The following is a 19,951-nucleotide window of genomic DNA, read 5'->3' as shown; positions in this document are numbered from 1 at the left end:
ACACGTTGGCTTGGTGAACAGCACAATGCTGGCAGTGAAACATTCCAGACAAAATAATGAGAGCTGGACCAACACACACACCCCAGAAAAGGTTAAACTCATCTTTACCTAGAGCTTTGCAGCTACGCTTGTCAGGCCGCAGCTCGTAGCCTTGCTCACACCAGCACTGGAAGCCTCCTTCGCTGTTGGTACAGCCTTGGCTGCAGTAACCTTCCTCAGCACATTCATTCACATCTGCATGTTACAGACAAAGGGAGAAGGTTACCACTGGATCCTCAACAAGCAGGCAATGTCACCGATGGCTTGCTTCTGCTTTCATGCTCTGATTCGCACCCTATCACAACCATCAACTCCGAGCACATCAAAGCAGCAGGGGGGAAGTTGCTGCTCCAAAACCCCACCTTGGCACGATCGACCATCTTCCAGGAGCCTGTAACCTGTGTGGCAGGTGCACTGCACCATCCCTCGTACCATCTGGCACTTCTGAGCGCAGCCACCGTTGTTGACGTTGCAGTTCTCCTCCCCTGTTCGTGGACCTGTGAATGGAACAGGTGAAGATAACTGAGCTGAAACCACAAGGCAGCTGCTTGTGTCCTCAACTGTTAGGCAGCAGTCGCCCTTCAGAACAGGCTGAGCAGGAGTGGGAGGACACAGGCTGCGCTGGAAGCTGCCTCTTTGCAGTCAGAGCTCTCCCCTGCAAGCCACAACTAAAAGGGACAGACAACAAAGACAGACTGACACCCAAGATCTTTTCCCCATTATTCCTTGTCTGCAGTATGTAATTGGCAAAACCACTAAGGCCTTTCTCCCCAGTCTTCATCTCTCTCCCATTATCACAACCCAGGCTTTCTTCCTTACACATATCCTGCAGCAGCACCAGATAGACTCCCACACATCACACTGCCTCCATTTACGTTTAAGGCTGCACTTGGAAGACTTACGGCAGTTCTGATGTGGGCTCTCATCACTGCCATCTCCACAGTCATTTGCTCCATTGCACAGCTTCCTCTGGCCAATGCAACGCCCGTTCCCACACAGGAACTGGTCTGGGGCACACTGAGGGGTCCCTGCAATAGAAGAAGAGGAAAGTAAGCACATCATAGTTTACCCATAGAACAACAGTCATGATAAAGAAAAGAATACAGAATATTTTCTAAGATTTATTAAAATCTCTGTATATGAGCACAAATCCATGGCTTTCTCTTTCCTTGAATTGAGCTCATCTCACACTCCTTATTGCTCCTTTATGCTGATTTGGAGGCCTGAAAACTCCCCTCCTGACTGACCCCACTGTTGCTTTACTGGGAAGTTTAGCTATTTAGTTTCTCTCAGAATGACTGGAAGGTTCTGGCTTAGCTCCCTTTGCTTCCAGATTCCATGACCCAACTCAGCATGTGCAAGAGAGGAGTCAGTTCCTCACTTTAATCATCTGATATGTCACCCAGCATGGCTATGGATCTTAAATCTGCCTAGGAATGAGCATCTTGTCCAGCCCTAACCGCACTGTGATGGACCTGGAATGAGATTTACAAGCATCCTTGAAATGTGAGCTCAGGCAACAGGATTTCACACATGAACTACACTCTTCTGCTGTTGGCAGGGAGATGCACCAGAATTCTTATAAGCAAAGTCATACTGTTCAGAGGGACTTTGCCCATCCAACTGCTTTTTCAGCAGTAACTGCACTGTCCTGTTGCCTCTTAAATCTTGTACCTCTTAAGATGACTCAGTTAGTGGTTTCCAAATCATCACCCTCTGATAATCCCAGGAAGACAACAGGACAATACAGTTGTCAGCAAAGAAACAATGAGATTGGCAAACTGCCTGTAAGCAGCATGGAAAAGGGCAGTTGTGAGATTAACAAGTACAACTAAGAACTGACAGACACACCAAACAGGAACATAAAACCAAATCCCATGCAGATTCACTAATCAGAGCACAGGAATGCTTTATGCGAAGGATTCTGGAACTTGGACTGTGGATCTGTCATATCAATGTCATATAATGATCCTTACATCAGCTGATCTCTTTGTATTCTAGACATCTTCTGTGCCAATAAAAACACAATTCTGCTCTAAATCCAAGAGGTGACACAGGATTTCAACTCTTCCTACAGACATGCAGACAGCACACTACTTCACATAGACTACCCAGTACACAGCCTGCTTGGAAGCCCCAAGTTATTTTTTTACTTGCTGACTACCACCATAGACCTAATGCAGAACTGGACTGGATACAGATTGGATATAAGGAAGAAGTTCTTTACTGTAAGGGTGTTGAGGCACTGGAATGGGTTGCCCAGGGAGGTTGTGAATGCTCCATCCCTGGCAGCGTTCAAGGCCAGGTTGGACAGAGCTTTGGGTGACATGGTTTAGTGTGAGTTGTCCCTGCCCATGGCAGGGGGGTTGGAACTGGATAATCTTAAGGTCCTTTCCAACCTTAACTATTCTATGGTTCTATGATTGTATGAATCACACAACTGACTTCATAGTAACAATAGCTGTTATCAACCACCTTGGGTTTGATTTGGGGTAGAGAGGTTGAATTTCAGTGCCTGTGGAAGTCTGACTTGGCTTCTGGGTGGCAACTGTTCTCTTAATCCCTTATAAATACCTTTATTATCAGGATGAAGAAACAGGGTTATTAGTTTGTCTTTAAGTACTATTGCTTTTTCCAGGAGCACCATCATCTCCTGCACACTGGTGCTCATGACAGCTGACCAGTCTAGAGCAGCTGCTCTCAAATGCCTACAACGTGTGCCTCTCCAGGTCCTCTGAGCTCAGTTTTCCTTGTAGAACACCCACTCCCCCTCCTCAACAGGCCCCAACAAGGCGTACAAATCCCTTCTGTCACCCCTAAACTCACTGTTTAAAATACACTGATCCAGAAAGGTCAGTATGTGCAACTGGGCTTCACCCACAGGGATGAATTCATGGACCAGTACATACTATTCCTCAACAAGGCCTACAGACATCCTGAACGATCTGAGGAAAACAGAAGGTTCTAGAGATTCTTTCAATCCTAGCATAACACTAGGGTCTGTTGAAACCCTCCTCTTCTCCATTGCCACTGTTATCACAGAATGAATCATTGAACAGTTAGGGTTAGAATGGACCTTAAAGCTCATCCAGTTCCAACCCTTCGTGTCATGGGCAGGGACCCTTCCCACTAGACCAGGTTGCTCCTAGCCCTTTCCAACCTGGCCTTGATTCAACCTGGCCTTTTATTATATAAAGCAATGGCTGTATGTGAAAAGGAGGACTAGGAAAGGGAGACTCCTGAGCAAATATTAAGGGGGAAGCTGACCACCCTTAACTTCTAAACCAGAGGCTTTATTCCTCACTTCCACAAAATGCACTTTTTCATTCCACTGCCTGCTAGAATTCCTTTGCAACTTCACAAGGCAACATGAAAGCTATCCAGAACTATGCACAAGGCATGAGTTATACATAGTCCATTTGACAAAGGTAACAACTTTGCACATTATTAATGTTTCCAAGTCTGAACGGAATCACCTCTGTGGTAATTCACAATGTAGGGACAAGACAGGAAGGTACAGAGGCCTCATATTTGACCAGAAAACACCATCACTTTAGTTTAAGCATACAGACCTGAACCTGTTTGCAAGCACTTAAGATAATCTACAGCTCACATTCTTTGGGAAGGGTGGAAACTCTAGGCTGAACTCAATGAAGCAATCAAAAGACTTCACTACCTATTACCCCCATGACGGAAGCATCAGCTATAAGTAGCAAGGCAGCAAGCCAAACCTGTGTTCTCACAGTTCTCCTCATCACTGTTGTCAGAGCAGTCATCTTCCCCATCACAACGCCAGGACAGACGGACACATCGCCCTGATTTACAGCGGAACTGGTCAGCTGTGCACATAGATGCAGCTGGGGGACCAAAGGAAGAACATTAGGTGAGCAAGAACGATCAGAAGAGACCCAATTCCAAGGCTAACAGTCCCAAACGTTCTTGCGTCTGCAGAAACCCCAAACACTCCCACCAGTTCCCAGCACTCACTGCAGTTCCTCTCATCTGACTGGTCATCACAGTCAAAGTCTCCATCACACCTCCAGCCAGCATTAATGCACAGGCCACTGTTGCACATGAACTCTCCAGAGCGACAAGGCTGATGAGATGCTGCAGAGATAGGAAAGAATATAAAGAGCAAACTCAGACCAGTGTAACATCCCTACACCCCCACAGCACTACCCTTGCACTTCACTATTGTGGAACTTGGTCCTGAACAGACTCCTCCTGGATACTGCTATAATATCCACACAAGGAACTGTGCTGATTACACATCACAATTCTCACTGTCCAGATTTAAATTCAAATTAAATAGTGAAAGAGTCATCTTAGGCAATGAGATTGCTGTCTACACTGCAACCCTTCTCCAACCAATGTAAAAACAAACTCACATGTTTAGAGCAGTTCATCACCCTGCATTTACTTACAGCAGTCAGATTCATCAGACCAGTCCCCACAGTCATCATCGCCATCACAGTGGTAGATGTCCAAGATGCAACGGCCATATGCACACTGGAATTCCTCCAAGCTGCAGGTGGCAGCTGGAACATCTGATGCTAAGAAGGGAATCAAAGAAAAAATGCCTGAGGTGACAGGGCACAATCCAGTTTAGACGCAACCATCTCACAGTCTAATGCCAGCGTAGTAAGGATTCAGTGATGACTAGCCATTGCTGCAGAGCTCTGCATGACTTCATTACTGACAGGAACTTGAATGCTGTTTGTGCTTCACTGAGGGGCAGGTTAAACCTATATATAAGGACACTTATACAAGCTATCAACTAAAAATAATAATAAATAAAAAGGATGTTAGCCTATAAACATTAACTTTTCAAAACCCATTAAGTTGTAAAGAGGAAACAGCTATGAAGAAGGAAGATTTGATGGGAAAGCAACAAAAAGGATACAAGAGTGCCAAATACCACCTTATGCTTGAGACAGTATGTCCTAGTGCTTAACAGTGTTTAAACTCTTTATTAAACCTGGACAAAATAGATACAAAACCAGATGGCAAAATAAAGATACCCTTTGGGTATCTTCATATTAAGGATTGAGGCACATCAGAGTGCAAGGTATGGAATGAGTCCTTTACAACTTGAACCAAAATAAGCACTTGAAGGCCAAAGGAAGGAGGCAAGAAGCACAATGCCCAGGTATGCACCTGACCTTTGAGGATTTCCCCTCTCCTTTTCCTCTCAAGCTGTCATGACGTTTGTCTCAACAAACCATGCCGTATCAGTAAGGAGCAAAGCCAGACAGATTAACCCTGGGCAAAGGCCAACAGAGTCAAGGATTTGCCCACTGTTCTCTGTTCAACAGTGTGGAAAGGGATGAAAGATATTCCGAGTCCTACACAGCAAAACCTGACACCTTTTCTCATACTCTCCAGGGAATGAACTGCATGTTTGGGACACACGAGTCTTCCAACTGAGTGCTCTCAAAATAAATCCATTAAGCAAAAGGGGAAAGAAAGACTGACATGAACTGCACATGAAGTAGTTGGTACAGCCTGCAGGCATACAATAAGGACTTCAGTGAGTATGGAGTAGCTGGATGCTACATTGTGAGTTAATGCGCACCTCACCAAAGGAGCCTGAAAGGAGCACTTGGATCTCCTTGAGGAGAGAATTAAGTCAGTGATTTAAATTCTCATGTAGTGTGATTCAATTGTAACACACACACCTTCCAAAGGGAATGCACATTCACTGAAACAGCCAAATGAAATGTGAAACCCATAAAACACACACAAAAGAACAGTGTAGTCCCATCTTGCCCTAGATGAATGACAGCAGGATTGGAGATACAGAAAAGATGACAGCCACATGAAGGAAGATAAGAGAAAGGGCTGTAGTCAAAGTGGGCATCTTAGCTTCAATAGCTATAAAATGCCTTATAGAGACAACTGCCAGCCAGATCTGGAGAAGCATCCCAGGTTAGAGAAGCAGGGGCACCAGTTCTGAGTGCCCCTCCACTCCCATAGGAGGCAAGGGTGAAACATCTCCCTTCCCTTCCCAAGGGCCTATTCATGGCCTGCAGGGAAGTGACAGGCAAGGGAGAGGAGGGAAAAGAGAGGGAGGGAGGGAGGTTGGCTTCCTCTTGGAGCCCCTTCCTGGCTTAGAAACGTCCGCAGCCCCTGGCTCCCTGCCAGCTCTCATTATCTGGAGAGATAAAAGACAAGTCCCCCATGCATCCACTCCCCTGCCCTTGAGGAGCGGGCGGCCCCGAGCCCCCTCCCAGAGCCTTTTGAAGTTTCCTGCTATCTAGAACAAATTCTGCACGGCGCCTGCGAGCGCAGCGTGGGGGAAGGGACCACTGTGACTTCCACAGACACAGCACACAGGCAGCGGGGGCAAGGAAGGGACATAACAGACCCCCCTGCCCCACTTGCTGCAAGCCGGTGAAGGCAGAGGGGAAAACAACTGTTGTGGGCTCTCAGGGTGCCTCATACCCCATCAGTTACTTTTCAGGTGCATAAAGCATCGCAGTAAGGAGAGGTTGGTCAGGTAGACAGCCCCTGCAGCTGGGGATGTGCAGTCCCTGAGGATGCTGTGTGTGTTTCCCCCCCTGTTTCAGGCAGGAATCAGGCAAGAGGAGAAAAAGGAAATAGTTTTCTCCCCTTCCCTCCTGCCCTCCAACTCCTATGGTTTTATACAGAGGTGTGTATTCAGTAAAGCAAAAGCCTCCTGCTCTGACTCAAGGTCACACAGGCATGGGAAGGAACAGCAAAGCAGCCAGGCACAGATGAAGTATGCCTGTGAGGTAACACAAGAGATACACCATTCTCTTGTGCCCTCTGGGGTAAGCAACAGAAGGCAGCATAGCTGCCAGTACAGGCAGGACTAACTTGTTTTTGATCTCTGCTGCAGAAAACGTGCCAAACCCCAAAGACAGGAGCAGGTCCAAAGGCTATTTCCTGTGGTTACGAAGCAAGGAGAGCACTTACGGCAATTCTCTTCATCCGAGCCATCCTTGCAGTCTGTGTCACCATCACAGAACCAGTGCTCAGCTATGCAGCTCCCGTCACTGCAACGGAACTCCTTCTCCGAGCACTTTCTCATATCTGCAGAGACAATAATGCAAACGAAGGCTTGAGTTTTCTCAGAGCAGCCAGGAAACAACCATCCCCTGCTCCTGAAGGTCCCGGGGCACCCACGGACAAGACTGCTTGTGAAACCATACATACCCACCTCATGCAGTGCCTGAGCAAAACCATTACTGCTTATTTAACTGACATGGAGTGCTGGATTCAAAAGGAATCCATAGGACTTCATAATGATATGTCAAGGAGTAGCACATCTCAAGTGATTCCTGCCTGGCAAGTAAGCCACACAGCCTGAGGTCCCAAGCAGCCAGCCCATGGATTATCCCACAAGCCCAGCCCAGCCAAGCCAGATGGAAGCCCTCACTATGCTCAGGGCATCCCAGAACTGCACACGCTGGAATCTGGATTACCCCCTTTAAAGCCCTGGCAGGGCAGTACTTGTAGGACCTCACTACTCACCACACTGTTCATCGCTGTTGTCGCCGCAGTCGTTGTCACCATCACAGTGCCACAGGCTGCGGATGCAGTATCCGTTCTGACATGAGAACTCATCTTCCTCACACTCCCGTGGAGCTGCAGGGACACGATGGAGAGAAGGTGAAGACAAGGCAAGAAGATTTACCTTTCAGAACACCAGATCCATGATGTTACAAATGCAGCAACATCATTCTCCAAGGACACCACCACGTTGGAGAGCTGATTTCCCTTCTCTAACAATACCAGGAAAGCCACTGAGAGGTTTATTGAGTGTCTTTCTTCCACTCCATCCATAAGTCAATAGCAGAGCAGGCTCTAAACCTGAGAACATGGGTTGGAGAAAGCACCTGGCACAAAACAATGGAGCCACCCACAGGATTCTAGCATAGCTCCAAGCCAGGCTCAAGAGATCCCTGCACAGAAAAAAGGCAATCAGCCCTCTTTTTAAAGGAATTAATAGGCTCTATCATTACCTAACAAATAATTGCTGGTAGGATTATATCTCCACCTTCTTTTCACAGTGATGCCAAAGCTATCTTCAAAGGAAAGGAAATGTTCATTGGAAATGAAAAGAGAAAATTTAAGCATGAGGGCATCCCAACTTCTTCTGAGAAACAGAAGGCAAAACAGACCCAGACTACAGAACCCTCCTTTCACAAAAATCATTGAACAGGCTGGAAAACTGAGCTTAGTCCTGCAATCCAGAGCTCACACAGGATCATAGAGCCATAGAAAAGACGTTAAAGCTCATCCAGTCCCAACCCCCTGCCACAGGCAGGGACACCTTCCACTAGAGCAGGTTGCTCCAAGCCCAGTCCAACCAAAGCCAACTGAACAATGCCAGGGATGGGTGTCAAACCCCAGACCCTTGCTTCCCAGGCCATTCTCCAAAAGGGCAAGCAAAGACCAGGGGCATAGTGACCAAAAAGTGAATTCATTTCCACACAAGTGTTGGACATGGAATACTTGACAGCCAAGAGCTTGAATTTTTGCATTTCTTGAGATGCGGTCCCTCCATCAGAGCCACTCTGGAGCATTGTGCTTTGTAGAATCCAAGGGCTGCAGAGTGATGATTATTAAGCAGCTGCAACCATCTCAATCAGACAGCAAAGCAGGTCTGCTCCCAACTGCAGCCTGATGCTAGCCCTGGTAATCAGTGCAGTTTCAACACAGCTGAACCCCAGTGCTATATAACACGCTGGTTCTCTGGCACATGCTGCCAAGTATGGACCCGATTTGTTGTAGAGGAAGTCATATCCCTGAACACCTTTGTTAATGGAAATCAACCACAAGTAACCCCTGTCCTCAACACAAAGGGGAAACAAGGGGCTGAACTCTGAAGACTCAGGCAAAATTCCCTCCATTTTAATGGCACAGTGGAAGTGTTCACAGCAAGCAGCCTGCCATGGACGCTCTCGTGAAGATGATGCCTTGCACGGCAGCACATAGTCAGCTTTCAGGGTAACTACACTTGCCTGGGGAGCATCTCTATAGCACCTCCCTCTCCTCAGGGAGCTCTGTTTGAAGGGAGAGGATGCTGGGGACAGCCCAGCCCACGAGAGAAGTCATCCAGTGGAACCTGAGGCCACAGGAAGTCAGCCAGACAGGCAGCTCAGGAGGATTTGGCAGGGGTGAGGTGTTTCCACGAACAGGGGAGGACATGAAGAACTTAGGGAAGTGCTTCATGGGACATTAACCAGCAGGGCTGCAGGGCATAAATGGTTCTCCAGTTGGATGGAGAAGCATCCCCTCCTCCGGGACATGTAGCTGAACAGCAAACCATGTGCCAAGGTATCAGGACCTAGGGACATCAGGTACACACACCTCTGTTACAGGCTATAACAAGCCAAAGGCCTGATTCAGTGGCTAAACTCTTACATTCCTGTACTAAAAAAGGTCACCTTTGCCCAGCCATGGTGGGCAGGCACTGCAGCCACCCTCTCCCCTCACAGAAGTGACTTACGGCAGTCCTGTTCATCGGAATCATCCTCACAGTCATTGTCTCCATCGCAGACCCACGACCGGCGGATGCACTTCCCGTTGTCGCAGTGGAAGTCCAATGGGGAGCAAGTGGGCAGCACTGCAACAGCAAAGAAACACCTAAAGGAGCTGCAGCTAGCTTCCTTCCTGACAGCAGAGCTCCTTCCCTCCTGAGGGAGGAGAATACACCTCTTAGGAGAGGAAGAGCTGCTCCTCAGATGGGGCCGGGGCAGGGCTGCAGCTTGGCAGTCTCTCCTCCCCAGGGAAGCACTGACCTTCCCACAATAAAGTAGCTGCCACAATTCCCCCACTGAGTTCCTTTTGTCTCTTTCATCCCTGAGCCTGCTGTCCTCCCATAACTGCACTTATTTTAGAACAAGCTAAATTACACTATCAACATCTTTCCTGCACGCTTCCCAGTGAAGTCCATCCTGTTTCTACTGCACAGTGAGATCTTTAAAGCAAGAACTATCAGAAGCAATGTTTTTGGGAGCAGGACTTTGCAAGGTGCATGCAAAGTGAGTGTTCCAGCATAGGAACTCTACCAGCATTTTTATCTAGCCTGCAAGGAAAAGCTTAGAGGCAGGAATCCACTGCTGGGGATAATTTGCTGTACCTCAGGTGTGGACAACAGAGTCCAAACCTGGCCTCCAGAAGGGCCAGAGGAAGCGGGCAGATGTGGGATGGTGCTTGCCTACGCAGGAGCCTGCTGGCAATGGGGCAGAACCACAAATCCACAGTGTTTGAAGAGGCCTGGAGCCACAAAGCTGGAATTCAAGGGGCAGCATCAGCCCTGTCCTTCCCCCCACAGATGAGAGGAACACTCAACCCCAGGAGGTTTATGCTTTTAAGTGCTGCCAGATGTGGTAGGGAAGGGGCTGCACAAGGCTGCTCCTGGCAGGTGTGTTCTCCCAAGAACAGTGTTGGCTCAGCAATGCGAAGGGGCAAGGGCTGGAGAGCCTGAAAGGTTCCTGAAACCCTTTCATCCCAGCCCAGCTTGCTGACAGCATCTCCCATCTGTCACCAGGCAGACCAGCCCTCCGCTGCTATGCTGCTGCTGCTTCCCCTGCCAACACTACCCTGGAGGTGGGAGCACGAGGGGAGGGAGGCAGGTAAAAGAAGAAGGTGAAGACAGCAACCACACACGCGAGGAGGAGGATTTAACAGGGAGAACAAGTAGTCACATTTTCAGCTTTTCCAGCTTCCTGAACCCTCCGCTTCCCCTTGGCTCAGGACTGCTGCCAATGTCCTGTGAGAGCAGCAATGGATTACATTATACAGAATCATTCACTGCTCACTATAGCAAGTCCTCCAAAATTTCTCATCGAGGGCCTATACTAAAAACTCCACCCCCCAAGAACACACTGGTGCAGTTAAAGCCAGACTTGCTCTAACATCTCTTTTCCTAACCACAAATTCAGATCATCTTCTCAGCCATCCCTGTAGCATGGCAGTGTAGGCATCTCTGTATCTGAGAGCACATCACTGCTCTCAACACAGAACCCTGTGCTATGTAACCAAATACAGAATCTGGCGCTGGCCCTTGGAAAAAGGTTCTTCCCATCCTGTTCAGGGTGCCCCATGCAGATGTATGTTCAGGTCAGCCCCAGCTGCTTCTAGGTCCCAAAGAGGAATGAAGGAGAGGAAGGATACAGATCTATGTTCACTGTACAGGTCTGACAGCACTCTGCTCTTCTAATGGCTGACCCACTTCCTTACACTGCACTTCCCCTGAGCACCCCTGTGCTGCATCAAAGTGGAGATGGAGCTTCCCTTACTTCCCCAGGACACACAGAAGGGGAAAATACTCCAGTTCCCAAACTCTGCTTCCAAACAAAACCAAGACGGATTGGATTCAGAGGGTCAGTCCCACACATCAGCCCTCTCTCCCCAAGCACAACTCCCATAGATTGCACACTGAGTAAGCCTTCCTTGGCCTCAGCTGCAGTTTAGGGCTGAGACCATCCCCCCCAGCATATGCTTTTCGGTCCCAGCGTGACTAATCACCAAAGGGCTGCCCAGGAGCCACCTGGAAGGGAATTTGCATGCTGGCTCTCCAGGGGAGAATTCTTCAGGCTCCCACAGGGTTAGCCATTAGCGCTGGTTCAGAGCCCATACCATTATCCCACTGATCTGCTGCATCCCTTCATGAGGTATGGACACAAAATGGAATTCCACCCCTACAGGGAGCACTTCAGCCAATTTCATACTCCCCCAACGTATAAAAATCAAGCTTCAAGCAGAGGGGAGGGAGTGAAACAAAAACTGCCCCACACAAAGGAGGACCTAATTCCCAACCCAGCAGACATCAAGTGTGTGTCAGCCCAGACAACACCGGAGGGAGATAAATCCCTTTCTACAGGAGCTCTCCTTTAAAGGAGGCAGAATAAAACACAAACCCACTTAAGGAAAATAATAACGCTTAAAAAAATCCCCAAACCCCAACCCCTCAATGCCCCACACCCCCAAACCCCAGCAACCTAATGAATAGAGACTGATGATCTTATAAAGCAGAAGAACTACCAATGAGATCAGGGAAGGGAGCCACACAAACTTATTACCTGAACCTAATAATAGTCAGAAACAGATGCTTCAAAGGAAAACACAAGAGATTCTGGGAGCAGCTTTCACGCCACAGGGGCAGTCTCTTCCTAACCCCTTCTTCCCAGCTCTGCCCTCCCAAGTCCACAGTCACTTCTCCCCATTAAAAAGCAAACTGGCTACACAGAAACGTTCCCATGTTTCCTTCTATTTATTCCAAACACATCAGGCTTCGGTTCCACTGTAGGGCCCTTCGCTCTAGGGTTGTTATTATTCAGCTCTTCTGTTGGTCATTTATTACTTCATATTTTGATGAGTTTTATTCCTGTGGAGTTAAAGCTGAGGGCATACCACTAGCCCAGAGTTAATGTTTAGTACTGTTGTAAATACATCCAAAGTGTTTGGAAAACTGAAGTTAAGAGGAAATTCAAAAGTTAAGAGGTCACACTTAGGACACTCAACCAACCTCCACTATATTTTGCCTTGACATCCAGGAACGACTATACAGCTTGGTAAATGTATTGCTTTAACTCATACAACTCATTTTAAAACCATGCTTCCATAGTCAGAAGAAGAATGCATGGCAATACAAACGAAGCAGTAGGAACTCCATTCATAGCCAGAGATGGGGCAAGACCTCTGGGCAAACTGGATTAGCATGTAGACAACTGGAAACAGAACCACTGTATTCCCTTCCTAGCTCAATACTGATGCTTACATGGCCACAGGATAGTTCTGTCTCTTTAGCCCCACTGCCCCAACATGTAAAATAAAGATTATTATTACTTCCTAAGGAAGCTGCAAGTCCTTCACAGGTGCTGCTCCCACTGATGAGAAGGTGATCACAGATTGCACTAATATGCTTTCACCACTGATCATGGCAGGATTAGCTAATGCAACAGTGAACACAGTGAAGCCTCATGCCCCCCTTCCCTGCTCAATTCCAGCTTCATCACTCCGTAACTGTGCAGTGTTTTCCTAAAACAGATGAGGAAAGGCAAGTCCTGCAATGGAATGGAAGACAAACAAACGCCCAGACAGCAAGGGACTAAACCCACCTCCCCAGGCAGAACAGAGAGGCAGGATGAGGAGCAAGCCCAAGGAAGGGGAGCTGATGGGAAGAGCAAGGCTGGGCAGTGGCAGCCCAAGAGAGCACACCTGCCAACTGACAGCGAGCAACACAAAAAGGCCTTTGAACTTCCAACCATTTCCCTGAGCTCATCCCTCTGCATGGTCACGCTGGACATCATCCAAGGTTTCAGCAAAGCTAGGTCTATGGTAAGCCTGCTATTCCTCCCCCTCTCCCAACTCCTATTACACAGGCCGCTCTTTTATGGCTGAGCAGAAGGGGAAGGAGGAGGGCAGGGGGAAAAGGGAAGTTTATAAGGTGAAACGCAGCCTGAATCACGTCCCACTGTCCTTTGAACACTTGATTCCTGTTGCTTGTGCTGAGCAGGTTGCTGTATACCCAAGGACTGCAAGCGACCGGCGTTCCGAGCTCCAGAGTGCGGTGGTTTGAACACTGCTGTTTAATGACACGAACTCTTCAGTCATGTGAAGAATGAGGAGTTAAGTTAAAGAACAAATATAAACTCCCTCCAAAAACATCCATGCTACCCACATGAAAGTCAAGCGCAGCCGGCCCTCCAGCTACAGCCACACTCGTGCATGTGGAGTCCGCTGTTGGGAAGCAATGGGAAACGCTGCATTTTATTCACTCCGTTTTGGAGAGTCTAGTTCCAGAATAACAGAAAATGTTCCCAAGTTCACTGCTGAAGTGTATTTAAAGGATGCTGCTGGTCAAAAGGAAAAGAAGGGGAAAAACCAATTTAAAATAGCATCAGCACCCAATCTGTCACAGCCCTTTGATCACTAGTGCGCTCTCTGCCCGGGGGGGCACTGCATTAATTCTGGTGCCTTTTAAAGGAAGCATGCGTACTCCAAAGCCAATAAAATGGTGCAGTATGGTTGCAGATATAGAGAACTGGTGTCTTTTAAAGAGAAACTTGAACTCTTCAGGAGCAAATTAGTAAAACTTGAAGTTTAGAAGTGAAGCTTCACCTGAGCTCTTATGTCTGAGCTCCAGACTGGTGATTCAGTGGCAGGCAGAGGAAAGAGGATTCTTTTAAAGTTTCTGTTAATTTTAGTAAAAGACCTGTGAGATTCTTATCCTTACTTCAACTGAAAAGGTTTTGTTGTGGGACCGATATGCAGGCTACACTGATAGCCCTGGTCCTGGCAAGGAAGAGGTCCACTCCGAGGCTTGAATGAGCTGTAGCTCAACAGGAACTGCCTATGTTCCCCAATGAGATAGGAATGTCAAACCACCTTCTGTAAGTTTTAAGGTAAAATGAGTAAATTCTTCTTCAGCCCCTTTAAATGAAATCGTTTGGCTTGCTTAGCTCCACGCTCTGTTGTACAATGCTGTCTCACGGAGCCTCACATTTACATTAGGTATGATACAGATCCAAACCTCAGAGTAAGGTGGCTCTGCTGGGGGATGGTCCTGAGGGGATTTGGTGCATCTTAGGAGAAACAGAGCTATTTATCAGTCCTCACGCCAAGTTTCCTCAGTTGTCCTTTCACCCTTGCCACAGGAAGTAAGGCTCATTCACACCACCCTGGACTTCAAAGCACATGCAGGAGGGCAGAATGAAAACCATTCCTCCACTTGCATGCGGCTTTCGTTAGGGACAGTCCAAAGTAGTCTCTGTTGGCACAAGGCAGGAAGGCAGCTGAGCTGCTCTGTCCTTGTGTAGGAAGGGCTTCCAAGGCAGTCACTGTCAGCAAGCCAGAGAGCTGACACCAGAGAAAGTCTATGAAGCTGGCATGACAGCTGGGAGGCTGCTTATTACTATTATTACTACAGCTCTCTGGCTTGTAAACATGATCCAGAGCAGGAAGCAAGCATGTCACTGAGTAATTGGCTCCCATCACAGCAGGGCTTCAGATCTGCAAGAGAAACAGTTCCTGTCACAGCCAGGTAAGCAGAGGCAGGGCTCTCCCCAAAGCGACAGGAAAATACCTATGAGAGGCAGACATTCCAAGGACACCAATACACAGAGAGAATGGCTGCGGTGTGCAGAAGGGGTTGAGGAGACCAGCTGAGGAAAAACCTGGTGCCACTGACTCAAAAAGCAGGAATTTGTTTTATAGTTTGTAATAGCACATTAATTAAAAAAAACCACCAAAACCCCCCAGTTTAAGGATTTCTCTGAAAACTGAAAATCCCTCTTCAAAAGGAACGCTCCCTGTGTCTGCTCTTGCTTTTCACAGCTGTAACTCCTCTCACTGCCAAGTATCTTGTCCTTTTGTTCCTTTTCTTCTCACACAGTGCATTTGAAGCTGGCTTTTTTAAACTGAAGTGACAGATTCCGTGTTCAAAGCTAGAAAACTGCATCAATATAGGATTTAGTAAACTCCAACCAAACCACTCAAGCATGTGCAGTGGCGTTACACAAACACAGACGCAAGATTCAGTCTTCAATGGCTAAAGTAATTTTCACCTTTCCGCCCACCCCATGTTTCACTCTTCCTTTATTAGGAGTCCAGCAGTCCAGTGTCTTCCCATTTTCCTCACCCTTTCCCAAGGAAGTAGACAGAACTCTCAGGAATTCATTCTTGTCATTGTATAGGCTTATATTATGCATATGAGCTGATAACACTGAAGACAAAGTAAACCTTAAAACAAGCATGGTTGCAAGCTTTATTTCTCTGGAAAGTTAGGACATCCACCGGAGGGAAAAGAAAATCCCATAACTCTGAAAAACAGCTTGCCGCAGACCACTGGAAATGTGGGTTTCCTTGCAATCATTTCTGTTCACTCTTCTGATCAGAGACTTCTTGATGCTATTTTAGTTCCTGCCTTTAGAACTCAGAGCTGTACTTCCATACATTGCTGAAAAAGAACCTCATCAGCTTTAGCATCTCAGAAGAATCCATGTAAGTGGTTGCACAGACTGAGGTTCATGAGTCAGATCAAACCACTGGGCTCACCCCAGCATGAAGACTTGCCCAGTGGTTTTTGAGGAAGCTCACTAATTTTTCAACTAGGCTTCAATATATCTGGGGCTTGTAGGATGACTTCCTGAGGCCCAAACGTACAGCTCAGTGGTGCATTGAAAAGAAATCCATCAATTTCAGATCTGGTGTAAGTCAATCGATAAAAATAAACCAACTTGAAACCAGAAGTTGTTCGGAACTTCAACCAGAACCCTGCACGTATGTCACAGATGGCCAGGGAAGGAAAGAAATTCTCGTGTTCTGTGTGCAAACATCAGTGCTGATTGTGAGAAGCCTAAACTGATTTAAAGTTGGAGCTGCTGTTCCACACCTTACCCCTGCTCTCACACTCCAGCTGCCTTCTTCTTGCTTGCCACAGGCAGCAAACATCAAAGGGGAAGTTAACCCCACAAACAAGTGCACCTTCACAAGGCTCCTGCATGCCAAGCAAAGGAGAGGGATTTAGCAGGTGATCTGCTCTAACAAGAAGTTTCATGCCATAATAACGGGACAAGATAGGAAGCAGCACAAACTATCATAGAAATCCACACTGTAGAGTCCATCTAGTTCTCACAAGCTAACAATAATATCACGTATCACTCGTAACGAGCAGCTACTCAGAGCAAGATTGAGCAGGCTTAATGGAGTTAAGTGTTCCTAGGGCCCCTCCACTGCTACCTCATGTTTGTGTGCTGAAGCCATGCACTTAACATTTCTATAGCGCACTCAGCTCCATTGCCTAGCTTCTATTTTTGCCCTTTTCTTTCCACTAAATTCCACCCAGAATGCTTCTGTTGGCAGCTGAAAAAGTTCTCCTCTTTGCATTTATTCTACTACAAGGCAATATTAAAAAGGCAGCTCATTTCTAGTCCATCCTCTTGAGTCACTTTTCTACTCTGTATAAATGCAGCTCTTTATCTCCCCTCCCAGCTTGTCAACTCTACTGTCCCTCTCTGTACACTCTAGCTTACCTCTCTCACTAAACTGCAGACCTACAGCACAAGTTGTACTCTTAATGAGATGTTTAAACATTCCCATCTTACACATGCTGTTTCCTAGACAGCTCCTTTTGCTTCAGTCTTATTCCTCCCTTTGCCTTGTTAGAAACTGTAAATTAAGGAAGGCAGAAATCAAATCCCATTCCTACATTCTCTGCCTCTACTTTATATACTGCCCAACCTCCAGGGGCTGAAAGTATCAGCAGATTGATTGCAGTTGACTACTACTTCCTACTTTGCACAGCTTCCACTCAAATCCATGTAGACCAGATTTCCTTAATACATCAGGGATACACCATAACCACAGCTGTACTGTGCGAGACCAAAAGGTTCCTCTCACCCAGGCCGCAGAAAGAGACAGGATGCAACAGCAGACAGTAAGAGAGGAATGTAAGAACATAGCATGCAAGTAAACGTTCTTCCTCAGAAGTCAAAATCTGCCTCTATTTGTGATACAAACACTTCCCGAACAAGAGGTGGCATACTCATCTTTAACAGCCCTCAGCAAACTTCACATCCATAAACTTGTTGGACTGCTTTCTGAGAACGTCTGAAATTCCAGAACCAATGTTTTGTGGCAAGGAGACCCACAGCTTAAGTGTGTGCTGTATGAACAAGCAACTCTGGGTACCTTTGAAACATCTCCTGCTAGCTCTCACCTAGCTGGGCTCAGCCTCAAAGATGCTGATGCTATGCAAATACAGAGTAGCTGCAAAGCAAATTCTCTCAGCATATCCCAGGACCAATGAATGTTGATGACGCTGCTTACTTTTCCCTCCCATCCCAGGGCAGGCAGGACAGAAACTAGAATGTTACTTAAGAGGGCAGACACCCTTAATATACTTTTCACACTGCTTACTTATTTTCCTTTAATATTTATAGCAAACCCATGTAATTTAGTTCACTGATAGTACTCTTGAAAGGGTGGGAAAAAAGAGGTACTTCTCTCTGTCCCTCCCCTCCCTCTAAAACATTCACGTCCAACAGCTGTCTAAAACCAGCTGCAAAAGGCAGAGCTGGGCTTTCACTGTGCTTTATGACCCTGAGTCATGAAATCAGTCAAAAGCATGTCAGCTACAGGCTTAAGCATTTTTCATGCAAAAAGCTATGATAAGCCTATAAAACAGAGAAGCACCTGCAGAGAAGTTAAGACAAACACAAGAATGGTATTCTTACTGCAGCCATCTTCATCACTGTGGTCCCCGCAGTCATTGTCTCCATCACACTGCCACTGAGCAGGGATGCACGTGCATTCACCAAAAGCACTGACAGCACATGTAAAATGATTCCGTCCACAGGAGCATTCGGTGCTACTTGCAACACCTGGAAAGGAACAGAGAATAAAATGTATTTTATTTAAGAGATCTTTCTATTTTAGGGTAAATGCATTAAATACAAAAGCTGACATCACGGTTTTCCTCCATGTACGCACCATGTGTATGAACACGTACTCTATTGTAAAGGAAAACATTCACCCCCCTTGCACTGTTGAAACAGGACATCAAGTACTATGACAGCTTCCTGGAATAGGGCTATTTGAAGGCAACTGCAAACAGCAACCTGCCAAAAACAGACTTGGGAATCAGCTGAAAAATAACTCAGCACTAGTTACAATCAAACTCAAGGAATGCCAGGTATCAGAACACCCTTGTTATCTTACAAACTCAGTCTTCTCCTAGCGCATGGTGCTTCTGCTGCTCCACTTAGTTCTGATGCCACAACAGAAGGCGTAACAAAGATTCCACTACAGAGAGTCATCTGGGGTCTTCTCCAGACCCTGAACTTTGTAGAAGTAAACCTTTTACATGCCACTGCTTTAGACACTTCAGACACCAATGAAATCAAAATCAAGATAAAAATCTTACTTATCTGTTGTGATTTAACTGTGACATTATCCTGTGTGTAACTGACAGTTCTGAAAGCAAAGAGGATTTTCAACTCTACAAACTGACCAAAACAAAACACTCTCCAAATGTCAATATATAATCTGATAAGAACATTTTTTTCCAGCCTTAAAGGTAGCTTAAGGAGCTCCCAACCCTTTTCTGCGCTCTCCCTGCTACAGAACACCACTCTGCACAGCTCTTGACTCTCAGCCCTGTGCAAAGGAAACTGTTATCCCACACGTTCTCTTAATAAATCTCTGCCTGGAAGAGACAGAACAGGCTATAGCCCACCTCTCGAAAGGAAAAGCTCATGCCTGAACTTCTGGCTGACATTAGCTGACTATCTATATAATCAATACCACTGTTAGACAAATGATTACTCTATCAGTCAAAACCCCCCTCAGGCTTGTCTGGGACTGGATTCTTCTCGCATGGTGCCTTGTTTCTGCAATTCAAACAAACCCAAAGCCCTCGGATTAAACAAGAGATCATAAGGAGTACAGAGGGATATCTGCCCCATGTGGTAGTTCTATAAACCCTGAGCTGTTTGCAGACTTTCCCATCTCAGTTGTTATGTCTAGTGTATCCATGATGAACCATGAACTGTAGCAACCAAAGCGTGCACACACAGAAAGGAAAAACGCCTCAATTTTCTTATTTTCCATTCTAATTGGGAAAAGCAGTATCTGCAAAACTGCATGTAATTATTCCTCAGCTCTCTCAGCAAGCACAATGCCCCCCAGAGAAGACATCCACTTGGGCAAGCTAAGCTACGACTTAAGTTTAGAAGGGATACACTTCTTGCTTGAGGAAGAATTCCATCCTAAGCTTCCTCCGCAACAAAACTGGCTGAGGATTACTGTGCATGTCAGAGAAAGTGGCCGATACCTAGTGTAACAAGGGACAGAGGCAGGAAGAACATAAGGTGAATGAGGAACAGCAAGAAGGAATGGCAAATGAAAGAGGGCAGAGTGGTCAGATCCTCAAAGG

General features: G+C 46.7%; 1 protein-coding gene across 3 annotated transcripts in view; it reads right to left on the bottom strand.

Annotated features, from left to right (window-relative positions):
- Positions 1-19,951, bottom strand: part of LRP4 (LDL receptor related protein 4) — an 82,040-nt gene that overhangs the window by 21,466 nt on the left and 40,623 nt on the right. For all 3 annotated transcript variants that reach the window (XM_061343522.1, XM_061343523.1, XM_061343524.1), the window contains exons 2-11: positions 18,252-18,398; positions 9,518-9,634; positions 7,537-7,650; positions 6,979-7,095; positions 4,464-4,592; positions 4,027-4,146; positions 3,771-3,896; positions 942-1,067; positions 402-536; positions 109-234 (exon numbers count right to left, since the gene is read on the bottom strand). In XM_061343522.1, the coding sequence (XP_061199506.1) occupies positions 109-234; positions 402-536; positions 942-1,067; positions 3,771-3,896; positions 4,027-4,146; positions 4,464-4,592; positions 6,979-7,095; positions 7,537-7,650; positions 9,518-9,634; positions 18,252-18,398 (1,257 nt within the window). The remainder of the gene's footprint in view (positions 1-108; positions 235-401; positions 537-941; positions 1,068-3,770; positions 3,897-4,026; positions 4,147-4,463; positions 4,593-6,978; positions 7,096-7,536; positions 7,651-9,517; positions 9,635-18,251; positions 18,399-19,951) is intronic.

The sequence above is a fragment of the Neopsephotus bourkii genome, unplaced genomic scaffold (assembly GCF_033783945.1).
Source record: "Neopsephotus bourkii isolate Nb327-2 ecotype Australia unplaced genomic scaffold, CSIRO-AGI_Nbou_v1 NB_1825, whole genome shotgun sequence".
Classification (NCBI taxonomy): domain Eukaryota; kingdom Metazoa; phylum Chordata; class Aves; order Psittaciformes; family Psittacidae; genus Neopsephotus; species Neopsephotus bourkii.
The sequence above is the reverse complement of the archived record's forward strand: the minus strand, read 5'-3'. Positions and strand labels throughout refer to the sequence as shown.